The following is a 13356-nucleotide window of genomic DNA, read 5'->3' as shown; positions in this document are numbered from 1 at the left end:
TCGCATAAAGGAATCATTAGAGAGGGGAAGAATGAAGATCTTGGTGGAATAGTTTGGATTTACAGGAGGAAGCTGTCAGGAAGAGGAGGGATCTAGAACTTCAGAGGGAAGAAAAGAGGATTTGAGAGCTGACAGGGGTGTGTGGTGGGCAGGCATGATCATGGAAGGAAGTACCGTTTTCTTTTTTTTATCATGATAGTGGAAGAAGTAAAAACAGATTAGTGACCCAAAGCTGCATTTGAGGCTCGGAGAGTAGCAACACCACCTTCTTCATAATTAGAAGCAGGGAAAAAGAAAAGCCTCTGTGACCTCTGAGATCAGCTTCAGACATGCTGGCCTTCAAGGAGAGCCACTGTCGGAAGAGAGGGAGGCGATGCAGGTCCCGTCCCCCTGGCGTGTGTGTTAGGAGGGCGAACTGGCCGGCATTTGGAGGGAGTTACGCAATGAGAAGAGGGGTCACTGCACAGAGCCTTGGGGGGTGATGTCCCAGGGGAGGCGCACACGTGAGATGCGCCTGGCGCTGACGGGGATGAAGGGTGGTGGGTTAGCCTCGAGGACCTGGAAGCTGTAGTTCTTAGATCCAGGGTGGCAGCGGAAATAGGTATAGCCAAGTGGTCTAATCTTCTGGTCTTTGCCTTCTTCAACTAACGTAGGATGTGTGATGTGAATCTTTGTTTTTAGACATGAATATATCAGTGGATATTACAGAGTGTCATCTTACTTCTTTGGAAAACTGTTATCTGATTTACTCCCCATGAGGATGTTACCAAGTATTATATTTACTAGTATAACATACTTCCTGTTAGGTAAGCCGTGAAACAAAAGGTATGTGTTTTTAGTCTTGGATGTGAGGGGACTTTTTGCAGGCGTGCCTTGGTTCTCAAAGCTGTAAATCAAGTCCTGAGATAAGGAAGCATCTGTTCATTACGTATGCTCTGGAATAACTCTTCTCTGAGGAGATTTTTGCAAGACTTTTTCCAAAGTAATTTTAAAACTATTTATAAAACTATATTTTATAAACAGAGATGCTCTGTGTCATATACAAACATGGAAATAATTCCTAAAACTATTTGACACTATGTTGGAGGAGCTGGAGCTGGGATATTTATTACTTATCTATTTATATTTTTATATGTGTGTGTGTGTGTGTGTGTGTGTGTGTGTGTGTGTGTGTATGAAGATAATGAAAGATAGTGACTTCTGGTAATAAAAATATTTGTTCGATAGATGTAGACAGATTGATTTTTTTATGCCTTGTGTTTAGACTACACCCCAGGCTCATTGTATCAGAATTTCCGTATATTTCTCACATACACACGCACCAGAAATATTTCTTTTCTGACAAAGCACTATTCATTGAGTGTAAAATTCCATTTTACAAATAAGAGGTGTTTCGTAAAGAATTAGGCATAGATCCTACATCCTCAGACTCCTAACTGGTGTTCTTATGGCTGTTCCAAAATCTTCAGATTTTTGTATGACCCACAGTATGAGCCTGTTTTCGTTGACAGAGCAGTTTTATGAAACTTAATTTAACCCCGTCCTCAATCCCAGAGTTACAGGGTGATTTGTCTTGGGAGACTTGGATTATGGACACGTCCCCCAGATTTTAAAACCACTGGGAAGGCGTGTAATCCTGACCTTCCCAGTATCTTCACTAATACATTTACAACAAACAGTGAGTAATGTGGTGATGTCTAGGTAAAGTGAATGTGGTCTTGGCAAGTTTCCTTCTTAGGAGAGAAGGCAGTAGAATGCTGGCCAGTTGTGTTGCCTGCAGCTCTCCACCTCAGGCACTCAGAAATGGTTAATAATTACAAATAAAGAAGCACGAGTGTTACGTGCAAAAGTGCTCATGCAGTGAGCCTGTAAAAGAAAACTGCAGGACTTCCACGGTGGCGCAGTGGTTAAGAATCCACCTGCCGATGCAGGAGGCACAGGTTCGATCCCTGGTCTGGGAAGATCCCACATGCCATGGAGCAACTAAGCCCGTGCACCACAAGTACTGAGCCCGTGCACCACAACTACTGAAGCCTACACACCTAAAGCCCGTGCTCTGCAACAAAAGAAGCCACCGCAATGAGAGGCCCGTGCACTGCAACCAAGAGTAGCCCCTGCTCGCCGCAACTAGAGGAAGCCTGCGTGCAGCAACGAAGATGCAACACAGCCAAAAATAAAATAAATAAATTTTTTTAAAAAAAGAAAACTGCATATAGCATATAGCTTCCTACAGTTATATCGGGGGGAACAATGAAAGTGGTGACCCAGGGTGGTTGGATAGAGGATGGACTTTTTTCCATCTGATACTAGTTTCTCAAAATATTGTAGTGTTATTTGCACAATAACAATACACCGTGACGTAGACAGTTGGATTAACCCCCTCTTTGCTCCCTAAGGATTGAAACCACAGGTGGAGGCCTTCTTCGTCATGATGTTTACCCTGATGATGGTGGCTTATTCAGCCAGTTCAATGGCACTGGCCATAGCAGCAGGTCAGAGCGTGGTATCCATAGCAACACTTCTCATGACCATCTCTTTTGTGTTTATGATGGTGAGTATGAACTGTGCTTCCCTGAGACGTAATTATTTCCCTTTGTTCTCCCCCAGGATTCACCTATCCTGTAAAACCTGCTTGAGGATTCTGTAAATCCTTTTGCTTTAAGGAGGCCGTATATTGAAGTATAGCTTATATTATTAGAGAACGTACCAGCTTTTTCTTCACCTTATCCAGCCTTTTTTGCTACTGTTCTAAGATAGTTGTTATGACCTTAGTTAACATGTTGTTACCGATGAGCTTTAAAAAGATGCCTCTTGGTGACATATCGTGAAAGCTTGATCGACTGGAACTTTAAAAACCAGAAAAATTTTGATTTTTCAAATTTAAAAAAATTGTAGAAATGACAGGCTCATTGTTTGACTTCCCTGCTGGTGTGAGAGAACTGCTGGCTTGTTTAACTGGCCGCTGAGATGGTTTGGTTGGAGGAACTACTCTCCAAGCAAGGTAGGAACTTAGTTCCATGAAAACAGCAGCATGTGGCATGGGCCTATCTTGTGTCCCTCCAGTATTTTGAAAAGGAGTGTTTTAAAAATACTGAACAATTCCAGTACTAGGTCCCCTCCTTTCTGGGTTCCTGACATTCCTTTATGTCAATATATTTCTGTTTACCTTTTTTAAACAGCTATTTAATCCTAACCTCACGTGGCCCTACATTTTTTAAAATTAATTAATTAATTTTTGGCTGCGTTGGGTCTTTGTCGCTGTGCGCAGGCTTTCTCTAGTTGCGGCGAGTGGGGGCTACTCTTCGTTGCGGTGCGCGGGCTTCTCATTGCGGTGGCTTCTCTTGTTGCGGAGCACGGGCTCCAGGTGCGGCAGGCTTCAGTAGTTGTGGCACGCGGGCTCAGTAGTTGTGGCTTGCGGGCTGTAGAGCGCAGGCTCAGTAGTTGTGGCACACGGGCTTAGTTGCTCCGCGGCATGTGAGATCTTCCCGGACCAGGGCTCGAACCTGTGTTTCCTGCATTGGCAGGCGGATTCTTAACCACTGCGCCACCAGGGAAGTCCCCACAGCCCTACATTTTGCACGCACAAAGGTGATTCAATAGGTGAAGGGAACCAGTTATCACATTTCCCCACTAACATCAAGTAAACAGGAATGTGTAGCCTATTTACTTAATCCACATGCCCTTTCTGCTAGAGTAGCAGTACCTGTCTTTAAAAGGTAGGTAATTAGTACCAACTCGTGTCAAAGTTTAATTCTTCCATTTCTGAGTTTGAAAAGTACCAATCTAAACAGTATTGAGAAAGTGATCAATTTTATGTGTATTTTCTATAATGTCATCTAATAAATAAGATGTTCTTCAAATATAAAAATGTTTCATTTGATATATTAGATGCTTTGATTTGTTTTTATTTAAGGGTTTGTGTATAGAACTTTATAAACCAGTCATAAGACCGTATTTTACTCAGAGATGCTGTCTTATGTATTGAGCACTTGGTTAAGTCAAGTTTAAAACTATGTAGTCACACCAGGAACACTGTCATTGTTATGCCCGTCCCAGCATGCCTTGTGCCAGTTAGGAGATGTTTTACGTGAACCTCTTCTCACGTAGCCATCTCTTGCTGGAGCAGACCCTCCTGGAATTTCCATTGTAATACTGCTTTTTGGTAGCTTTAAATGAAGGTATTGACCATATTTTATGCTGTGCTTTACCATATTATGCTGTGTACCAGTTCCAGTCTTTGGGTTATTTTAAGCATGCATTTTGAACCCAAAATTATTCCTAAAGTCATACAGAGATAGAAAGCAAACCCTTGTCAATATTACTGTGTTAATGGAAATAGGGGCATGAGGTGCTCAGGATATGTTCGGGTGTGTTTATTGGTGGGAACATATAGTTGGTTGTATCATTAGAGCAGTCAGTACTTACTGACCTTCCACCGTGTGCAGTTACAGAGAAAGTAAAAGCCTCAACAATTAAAAATCTTCCAGTTAAATAAAATGTATATTGTTATTCCTTTAGAACCCTAAACAGCCTCAGCTCTAGAGAGATACACATATACAAAGAGGATAAGGTAAGTCTTCAGAGTAGTGGGAGGGATTTCAAGGCAGAAGTGTTCACAGGGCCGTCGGGGACTTAAGGAGGGTATCTGCTAGAATTCTTCATGAAATCACTCCACCAGTTCTGATTCTTGGTACTTGTTTTTTGTAGATATTTTCAGGGCTGTTGGTAAATCTCAGAACCGTCGTGCCTTGGCTCTCATGGCTTCAGTACTTCAGCATTCCTCGATATGGCTTTGCGGTATGTTCTCCTTGTCTGTCGCTTTGACTGGTTCATTGTTCCCATTGCTGGGAACAACCAGAGTAACGCCTAAGCATCTCACGTCCCCAGCCATGGGCTGTGCAAGTTTTAGGACAATGAAGGAGAGCTTCCTGTTAAGCCTTGGGTCACCTTGATAATCACCTGGGGTTTCTCCAGTCGCCCTGTTGTTTGAGGGAGGTGAAGGATGGGGAGATAACTCAGAGTAAAGGACAAAGATTACTAATTGATATAAAAAAATACAGTGTTTCAGTTCATTTAAGAAACTAATGAGAGGATGGGAGCCTAGAATACATTTTTTTTTTTTTTTGCGGTACGCGGGCCTCTCACTGTTGTGGCCTCTCCCGTTGCGGAGCACAGGCTTCGGACGTTCAGGCTCAGCGGCCATGGCTCACGGGCCCAGCCGCTCTGCGGCATGTGGGATCCTCCCGGACCAGGGCACGAACCCGTGTGCCCTGTATCGGCAGGCGGACTCTCAACTACTGCGCCACCAGGGAAGCCCTAGAATACATATTTTAACTTGAAAGGGAAATTAGAAGAAAAACAAAGACCATACAATACAGCCACTACTGGCTTTAGAAAGCTAATCAACTCCAGAGAAAACTGTGCCTTAATATAATATAATTAAGTTTCTAATTCCCAAGAATTATAAGTGGTTTGGATGAGAACAAACCGGAACAATACAAAAGATTGTTACTATAAATTAACAATAGTCATTGAGTACCACTGTATCATTTTTTTTTTTTGCGGTACGTGGGCCTCTCACTGTTGTGGCCTCTCCCGTTGCGGAGCACAGGCTCCGGACGCACAGGCTCGGCGGCCATGGCTCACGGGCCCAGCCGCTCCGCGGCATGTGGGAATTCCCGGACCGGGGCACGAACCCGTGTCCCCTGCATCGGCAGGCGGACTTTCAACCACTGCGCCACCAGGGAAGCCCCCACTGTATCATTTTAATTATAGTGTTTATGGAGTTACAAAATTGGGGAGAGAAGAAGGAAAGAACTGTGGGATAATATAGCCAGAGATCTCTCCTCTTGGCTTTTGTATTAGAGCCAGAATCCCAGCCCTTGGCCTCTTGATTGCCAGGAAAAATAATTTTACTTACTTTGGTGTGACAAAGACTGTGAACGTGAAGCTTGGTTTGTTTTTAGAAATAGCAACAGAGATTAAACTCAGAGGATGTGATTGTGATAATTCTTTGGAAACTTTCTGAAATTTAAAACTATTTTCCTTGCCCTGTTCCCACTTGTGTTACAGGCTTTGCAGCATAATGAATTTTTGGGACAAAACTTCTGCCCAGGACTCAACGTAACAACAAACAGTACCTGTAGCTATGCAATGTGAGTTTGCGTTCGTTGTCTTAATGGGTTTGCTTACTGTTGTGGTGTGATGCAGAAACACCACTGGGCTTAGAGCTGGGGAGTCCTTTCAGGGACACTGACTTCTCTGAGCCTGGATGTTCTCATCTATAAAGTGGGTTGTACGCTAATGCACGTGAAAGTGCTCTACAACTCCTAGGTATTCTATTACGGTCAAAATCGTATTTCAGTTGGAGAAATGTTTCTTACGTGTTACTTGTTTGTTTGGGGCACTTTGAAAAGATCCTTCTGCAGTTTGGATTGTGGGTTTGAGTTTTTATTTTTTAGAACATTTGAGTTTGAAATGAGCTGCTTTGATATTTGTAGCACGGCCTTAACAGTATCAGAACTGTACGGATTATACGAAGTGTACGCCATGAACTTACAATTCCTGTGAGCTCAACCCATGGCAGTAAGAGCTGAAAGGGCAGCAGGGGTTGGGGAGGGTGAACATTTTCCTGCACAGTCCTGACTCATGCCTCTTCCTCCTGCAGTTAGGAGACAACATGAAATCAAAGTCTGCACAGGTTTTTTTTGTTTCTTTTTTTAACTGACTTGGAATACTCCCTATTAAAGGATGTCTCCTCTAAGGAAAGAACCACATATTTCAGTGAGCAGAGAAGGAAATCCCATTTTTTGTATAATAAACAAAAATGCAGAATTTAATCAAATCAGAGGTGTTGTTTTCAAATTGAGCAACACTTTCCTTTTCAGTGATGGTTGTTAATGGTGTGATGTTGATACATTGATTAATGAGAGGAAAGAGAATGCTGGTAGCCTAACTCTCATGAATATTTAGGTAGAACAGAAGTAATTCTTAATAATAGGACAGACTGCTATTTAGAAGTATTGCCAGAAAACCTCTGTGAAGAGAAGCTTTCTTCATCCTGCCCACTCCCTTTCTTTTGGTCTGGGTGTAACTTTTTTTTTTTTTTAAACTGCCAAATTCCAAGAGTTGCACAAAAATGGTACCAGGCGATAGTTACGCTTGTGCCAGGTATTTTTAGTACCAGGTCCTTTTCGAATCTGTGTCAGGGCTACTCCATCCTGCTCTGCTCCAGCCCCACTAAGGCCTTTCCCCTGGTTTTAGAACTCTCGGCCTGTGTTTCTTTCGTACGGCTGATCTGTGGATAATAAGCTCTATAAAGGGCTTTCATCATCTTTGTAAGGGCCGTAGATACCATCTGCTGAAGCTGAGACTCTCCCATCAGGTGTTCAGTGAAAAATTCCTTGATGAATGTTTCTGCCCTTTGAGGAGAGCAGCATCATAGACTTGGAAACAAGTGAACTCGGGGAGGCTGGCAACTTGGTTCAAAGTACGAGTCTGTAAATTTCGCCAAGTTCCTTAAACTTTAGTCTCCTCACCTTTTAAATTTGGGTTGTTTTAGGGCTTACCTAAACTATTATAGGCTTCACAGTATCTAGCAGAATCTAGCAGTAAGCACTCAACGACTGTTTTCTGTATATTTTTACGATGCATATGGCTGACCTGTGGGCCCCCGTCACATCCCAATAAAACAGAATTATAAAGCTAAAACACACAGACACCCACCCACCCACCAAAAAGCCCTCCCAAACTGTTTTCTGTTATAAACGAAGGGATGGGTATTTAAGACGTGGTAACCTGTAGGCTTTTTAAAGGAACAGTGAATATATTGAGTGAAGTTTGACAGATGCTAAGAATGAAGTCATATTCTTTTTCTGTTGAATTTCAGATGTACTGGCGAAGAATTTCTGGAAAGCCAGGGCATCGATCTCTCACCTTGGGGCCTGTGGAGGAATCACGTGGCCTTGGCATGCATGATCGTGATCTTCCTTACAATTGCCTACCTGAAACTGTTATTCCTTAAAAAATTCTCCTAAGTTCCTCTTTAACTTACATGATTTACCCCACATTAAAAAGGGAGCACCTTGATTTCAGTATTCACTGACTTTTTGGTTGTCTTCTTTTCACTTGCCATCATACCGTTTTTCAGCAAGGATTATTTTCAACAGAAACATTTATAGAAATTACAGTGAACTGAATTATACTTGAAAGAACCCAAGTCATAAACTAGTGACATTATGTACTACGTATTAGTTCATCTAGTCAGACAGTAACCACGGGGAAGAAATCTCGTTTAATTTACTGACCTTAAAAAAATCGAGTTCTAGAAACTTGTGACAAGTTACTAATATTTCTGGTATTGGTTTCTTCCTCCCCTTTAAAATGAATAGCTTCAATATTATATGAATCTATGATCTTCCATTATTTAATAAATAATAAATAACAAATACATTGATGCTGCAGTAGAAGTATGAAATCCAAACCTTGTTGGCAAAACCCAGTGTCATTTGTGGGGTAAAAAGGCCATTATGATAGAAAAAGCTTTTTTTTTTTTTTTTTTAAAGAAGATGTTGGGGGTAGGAGTTTATTAATTAACTAATTAATTTTTGCTGTGTTGCGTCTTCGTTTCTGGGCGAGGGCTTTCTCTAGTTGTGGCAAGCGGGGGCCACTCTTCATCGCGGTACGCGGGCCTCTCACTATGGCGGCCTCTCTTGTTGCGGAGCACAGGCTCCAGACGCGCAGGCTCACTAGTTGCGGTTCACGGGCCTAGTTGCTCCGCGGCATGTGGGATCCTCCCAGACCAGGGCTCGAACCCGTGTCCCCTGCATTGGCAGGCAGATTCTCAACCACTGTGCCACCAGGGAAGCCCGATAGAAAAAGCTTTGATGAGCCTTCTAATGTTGTTAAAACTTACTGAAGTTTCCCTCTAGTGGAATTAGAATATCTCAGGGGTCTCAGCTGGGTTTTGGACTACAGGTGTAGAGGGCCAGGAGTCTGGTGACTTACCCTCCTGGGGGGTAGTTCAGTGGTTTGTGATCTCGGTGTGCATGATAATCTCTTGAGAAATTTTGCTCCAATACAGACGTCTGGGCTCTGCGAGCCGCACTGCATTATGGTCTCCAGGGCTACCTGCATAAAGAACTGTCCACGGCAGGATTGGTGATTTCTATGATCCTTCCCAGCTCTGAAAATTTTAGACTTATGATAGAATAACTGGGCTTATACAGGTTTTTTCCTTCCTTACATATACATCTCATTTACTTACACATCTTTTCATTCCGACCTTTCCCAGTAATAGGGAAGTGTTTTTAAACTTTTTTACTGAAGGGTAACGTAGGGAAAAGTACAATCCCGTGAGGAGGAACACACCTGTGCAACCAACAATGTCAAGAAATAGGACATGACCAGTGCACAGAAGCCCCCCCGCAACCCTGAGCTCCCCTTCCAATACTGCTTCCTCTCTTCTGAGTTATTTTTGAAATGACACTTGTATACTCCCCTCTGTTGCTATTATCAGAACGTCACTGCAGCTCACTTTTGTGTTCCTGTGTGTATAGATACATCCTTAAGTAAGCCTCCCACTCCCGTTAATAAACTATTCATTTTGGAATAATTTTAGATTTATTAGAAGAGTTGCAAAACTTATGCAGAAAGTTCCTGTATACCCTTTGCCCAGCTTCCTTTAATGTTAACATTTTATGTACCATGATGCATGTCAAAACTGAGAAATTGGGACTTCCCTGGCAGTCCAGTGGTTAAGACTCTGCCCTTCCAATGCAGGGGTGTGGGTTCGATCCCTGGTTGAGGAACTGAGATCTCACATGCCATGGGACGCGGCCTAAAAAAAAACAAAAGTAGAAACTAAGAAGTAGGGACTTCCCTGGTGGCGCAGTGGTTAAGAATCTGCCTGCCAGTGCAGGGGACGTGGGTTCGATCCCTGCTCCAGGAAGATCTCACATGCCACGCAGCAACTAACCCCGTGCGCCACAACTACTGAGCTGGTGCTCTAGAGCCCACGTGCCACAACTACTGAGCCCGTGAGCCACAACTACTGAGCTCATGAGCCACAACTACTGAAGCCCACGTGCCTAGAGCCCATGTGCCACAAGAAGAGAAGCCACTGCAATGAGAAGCCCGCGCACCCAACAAAGAGTAGCCCCCGCTCGCCGCAACTAGAGAAAGCCCGTGAGCAGCAACGAAGACCCAACGCAGCCAATAAATAAATAAATATTTTTAAAAATAGTTTTTTTTAAAAAAAGACCATCTGGCATGCTATGTAAGGAAGGAAGAAAGGAAGGAAAGACTTATTTTTTTTTTCCCCTGTTGACTTAGAATCTCTGAGGAGTGGAACTGGAAATCCAGGTGATCCTTTGGGAAATACTGAGGGTTGTAATAAGGAGTTAAGACCATTTAACGTACATTTCTTATGATTCGATCTGATCCAATCACAACTGTGCAACAGTTGTGTTCAAAGCCATCTATTTTGTATCCACCTAAATATCAGAATCACATTTAGAACTAAGGGAGTGCGTTAACATCACCGGATCTCCAAACCTTTTTTAACCTGCAGAATCATTCTTATACCCGGCAACCCCGCAGAACAGCCTTTCAGTCATGACGGTTGAAAGCGGTGTTGCTCGGATCCAAGTGAGGACGTGGCCTCTTGGTTTGGCCCCGTTTCTTTGCCAAGCAGGAAAGCTGAGGCATTGTCTCAGTGATTGAAAGGCTTGACTGTGTAGTTTGGAAAATCTCAAGCTGTCTCATCTTCATTTTGCAGATGAGGAAACTTGGGTTTCAGAGACTGTGACTAGCCAAATACTCTGTGACAGGTTATTTCCTTGCTGAGATCTGGAACGTACTGCAGTAGTACCAGTGCCCAATCTGTGGGAGTCACTTTTGTAAACATGTGCAGAAGCCAGGATGGGGACAGTGGCTTCAATATAAGCTAGAAAGTGGTACCTAAAAGAAGTTCAGGATCTGTGACGTGAATACAGGGTCTGTTTATCTCTACAGTTAGGTAAAAGTTCCCCCACTTCCCACTTTGTCATTCTCCATTTCCCAGGCCTGTGGACTTGATTAACTTACTCTGTATCTTTCTTATCCACAAAATAGGGATCCTCATAGGATCTGCCTCCACAGAGGTGTGAAGATTAAATAAGGTAATGCATGTGGTGCATGTAAAGTGGCTAGAAGCACCTGCCTCATAGGATGCGCTCCATACATCTTAGCAATTACTGTTACATCCCACAGGACATCACAGTGGTTACTGGCATCATGCCAGTTCATGCATGACCCCCTTGGCAGGGACTGGAGTAGTGCCGTCCTCCAGGATTGTCCTGTGCATCAAACCAGGGCTTGTGGGCCAAATCCAGCCAACTGCCTATTTTTTTGTAAATAAAACTTTACTGGAACGTAGCTATGCTCATGCCTGTTTGTATGATCTGTGGCTGCTTTTGCACCACGATGTCAAAGTAGTTGCAACAGAGACCATTGCAGCCCGTAAAGCCTAAAACATTCACTATCGGGCCTTTTATGGAAAGTTTGCAGACCCTCGCATTAAACCAAGAGTGCCTGTTCCCAACCGTTAGAACACACAGGTCCATGTGCCAAATGACAGTGGCCTCTCTCAGTATCATTCCCATTAAACCCATTTGCAGAATTTATGCTTCCTGTCTCTGTAGCTTGAGGCACTGCTGTACTGGAGTTCCTGAATCCTCAAGAGTGAGGGTACCTTTTCACCTGGGAATACAGCAGGGGCTCCACTAAACCTGAAACTAGCAGTATGTCTGCCACTTAGTCACTTTGAGATCCTCACACCGGTGGAACAGCAGGCAAAGGAAGCAGTTACTGCATTGTCATCTCTGTCAGGAGGGGCTAGACTTCAGAGCTACATAATGGGGCAGGGAATTCGCAGAGGGAACTTGGTGTTTCCATGCTAGGTGGTCATAGTTAACAGGCAGTCTGGTAAAGGACTAGGGAACCAAGGGCTCTGTGCCCTTAGCGATGAAGGTGTGAATCATTGTAACAGGCAAGCAACCTAGTACAACTGAAGTTCTGGCCAAGAATGAGGAACCTCTAAAAAGGACGGTAGAGGAGAGAATAAGAAGTAATTCTGGGCCTGTGACCAGCGGCAGCAGTGAGGACTAGCTAGCTCCACTGCCCCTCCTGTATTGTGTTTTCTAGAGATTCTTGCTGACCTCCCTCGAAAAGTCCAGAGTGCACTTAATGTGGGCATGCATGCATCGGCATGGCGCTGGTGCTGTGTCTTAGCTCCTCTGCACCTCTGTTGGGTCGCGGCTGTGGTGGACGGCTCCACGTGAGCTCAGATCATGTTGACATCAATTACCCCTCCTCCAGCCTGCACCACAAATCTCTTCCCTTTTCTGTGCTAGGGCCTTCTCCAAAGCTGAAGGAAACTGCTCGGCCCGCGTGCAAGTGTAGCCTGAAACTGCAGGGGTGTTCACACCCCAGGAGCACCGCTCAACCAGCAGGGATCAGAGCCAGTGGACCAATGCCCCAGGCTTATGTTCTTCAGATAAGGAATTACAGGAGGCATTCCGCAGCCTTCTCAGAGGTGGAGTTGGGCTTCTGTGCCTACAGAGTCAACTGCAATGACACACCTGTGTATGAATTTCCTCCTTTCCTGGCTCACTCTTGTTTCCTACTCCAGTTTCCTAGTATCACCTGAACTCAAGTCCTTGCCTTGGTTTTCTTTTAGAGGATCACAAGCTAAAACATATTCCTATTAAGACCAGAAACAAGACAAGCATGTCTACTATTATTGCTAGCGTCTAACATGGTACTGTCCGTATTTACAAATGAGCTGGTCTTCTACATAGAAAACCCAAAGAACCAATGCAGAATCTATTAGAGGTAGTAGAGGAGTTCAACAAGTATGATATATGTAAGATTTATAAAAAAAGTAGTAATTTTCCTTTATGTCAGCAATAACGAACTAGAAAATATAATGGAAGACAGGATACTGTTCATAGTAGCAATAAAACCATATTAAGGAATGCATAAAATCTTTAAGAAATTTAAAGAAACAGGGCATTAAGGAAGTTCTGAACAGATGAAGACTTATGTTTCTGATATTGTAAAGACGTCAGTTCTCCCCAAACTAATGAATAAATTCAATGCAATTCCAACTAAATTTCAGCAGGACTTTCTGCTCTCTTTCCTCCTCCCCTACCCTCATGCCCCGGGACCCATCAAACTTGTTCTGACATTTATATGGAAAAATAACAGTACACAAAAATAGCCTAGTCAATAAAAAGAGGGCCAAAGAGGAGAACACATATGAAGACCTTGGCACGTACGAAGGAGGACATACTACAAAGTCATAATAAAACCTAT

The 13356-nt window shown here is 43.5% G+C and overlaps 1 protein-coding gene across 7 annotated transcripts in view; it reads left to right on the top strand.

The window, feature by feature from the left end:
• ABCG2 (ATP binding cassette subfamily G member 2 (JR blood group)) overlaps positions 1–8104 on the top strand; it is a 130157-nt gene extending 122053 nt beyond the window's left edge. For 4 of the 7 annotated variants that reach the window (XM_027116899.1, XM_027116898.1, XM_027116900.1 and 1 more), the window contains 5 exons: positions 682–806; positions 2397–2551; positions 4708–4797; positions 6073–6155; positions 7889–8100. In XM_027116899.1, the coding sequence (XP_026972700.1) occupies positions 682–806; positions 2397–2551; positions 4708–4797; positions 6073–6155; positions 7889–8036 (601 nt within the window). In that variant the 3' untranslated portion in view covers positions 8037–8100. Of the gene's footprint in view, positions 1–681; positions 807–2396; positions 2552–4707; positions 4798–6072; positions 6156–7888 lie in introns of all 7 variants that reach the window. The other 3 variants (XM_027116903.1, XM_027116902.1, XR_003434961.1) reach the window with 3 other exon arrangements.
• The last annotated feature ends 5252 nt before the right edge of the window (positions 8105–13356 follow it).

Source organism: Aethalodelphis obliquidens, unplaced genomic scaffold, assembly GCF_003676395.1.
Source record: "Aethalodelphis obliquidens isolate GAN/ISIS:26980383/991018 unplaced genomic scaffold, ASM367639v1 scaffold17, whole genome shotgun sequence".
Classification (NCBI taxonomy): domain Eukaryota; kingdom Metazoa; phylum Chordata; class Mammalia; order Artiodactyla; family Delphinidae; genus Aethalodelphis; species Aethalodelphis obliquidens.
This window is presented reverse-complemented; position numbering and strand designations above follow the sequence as displayed.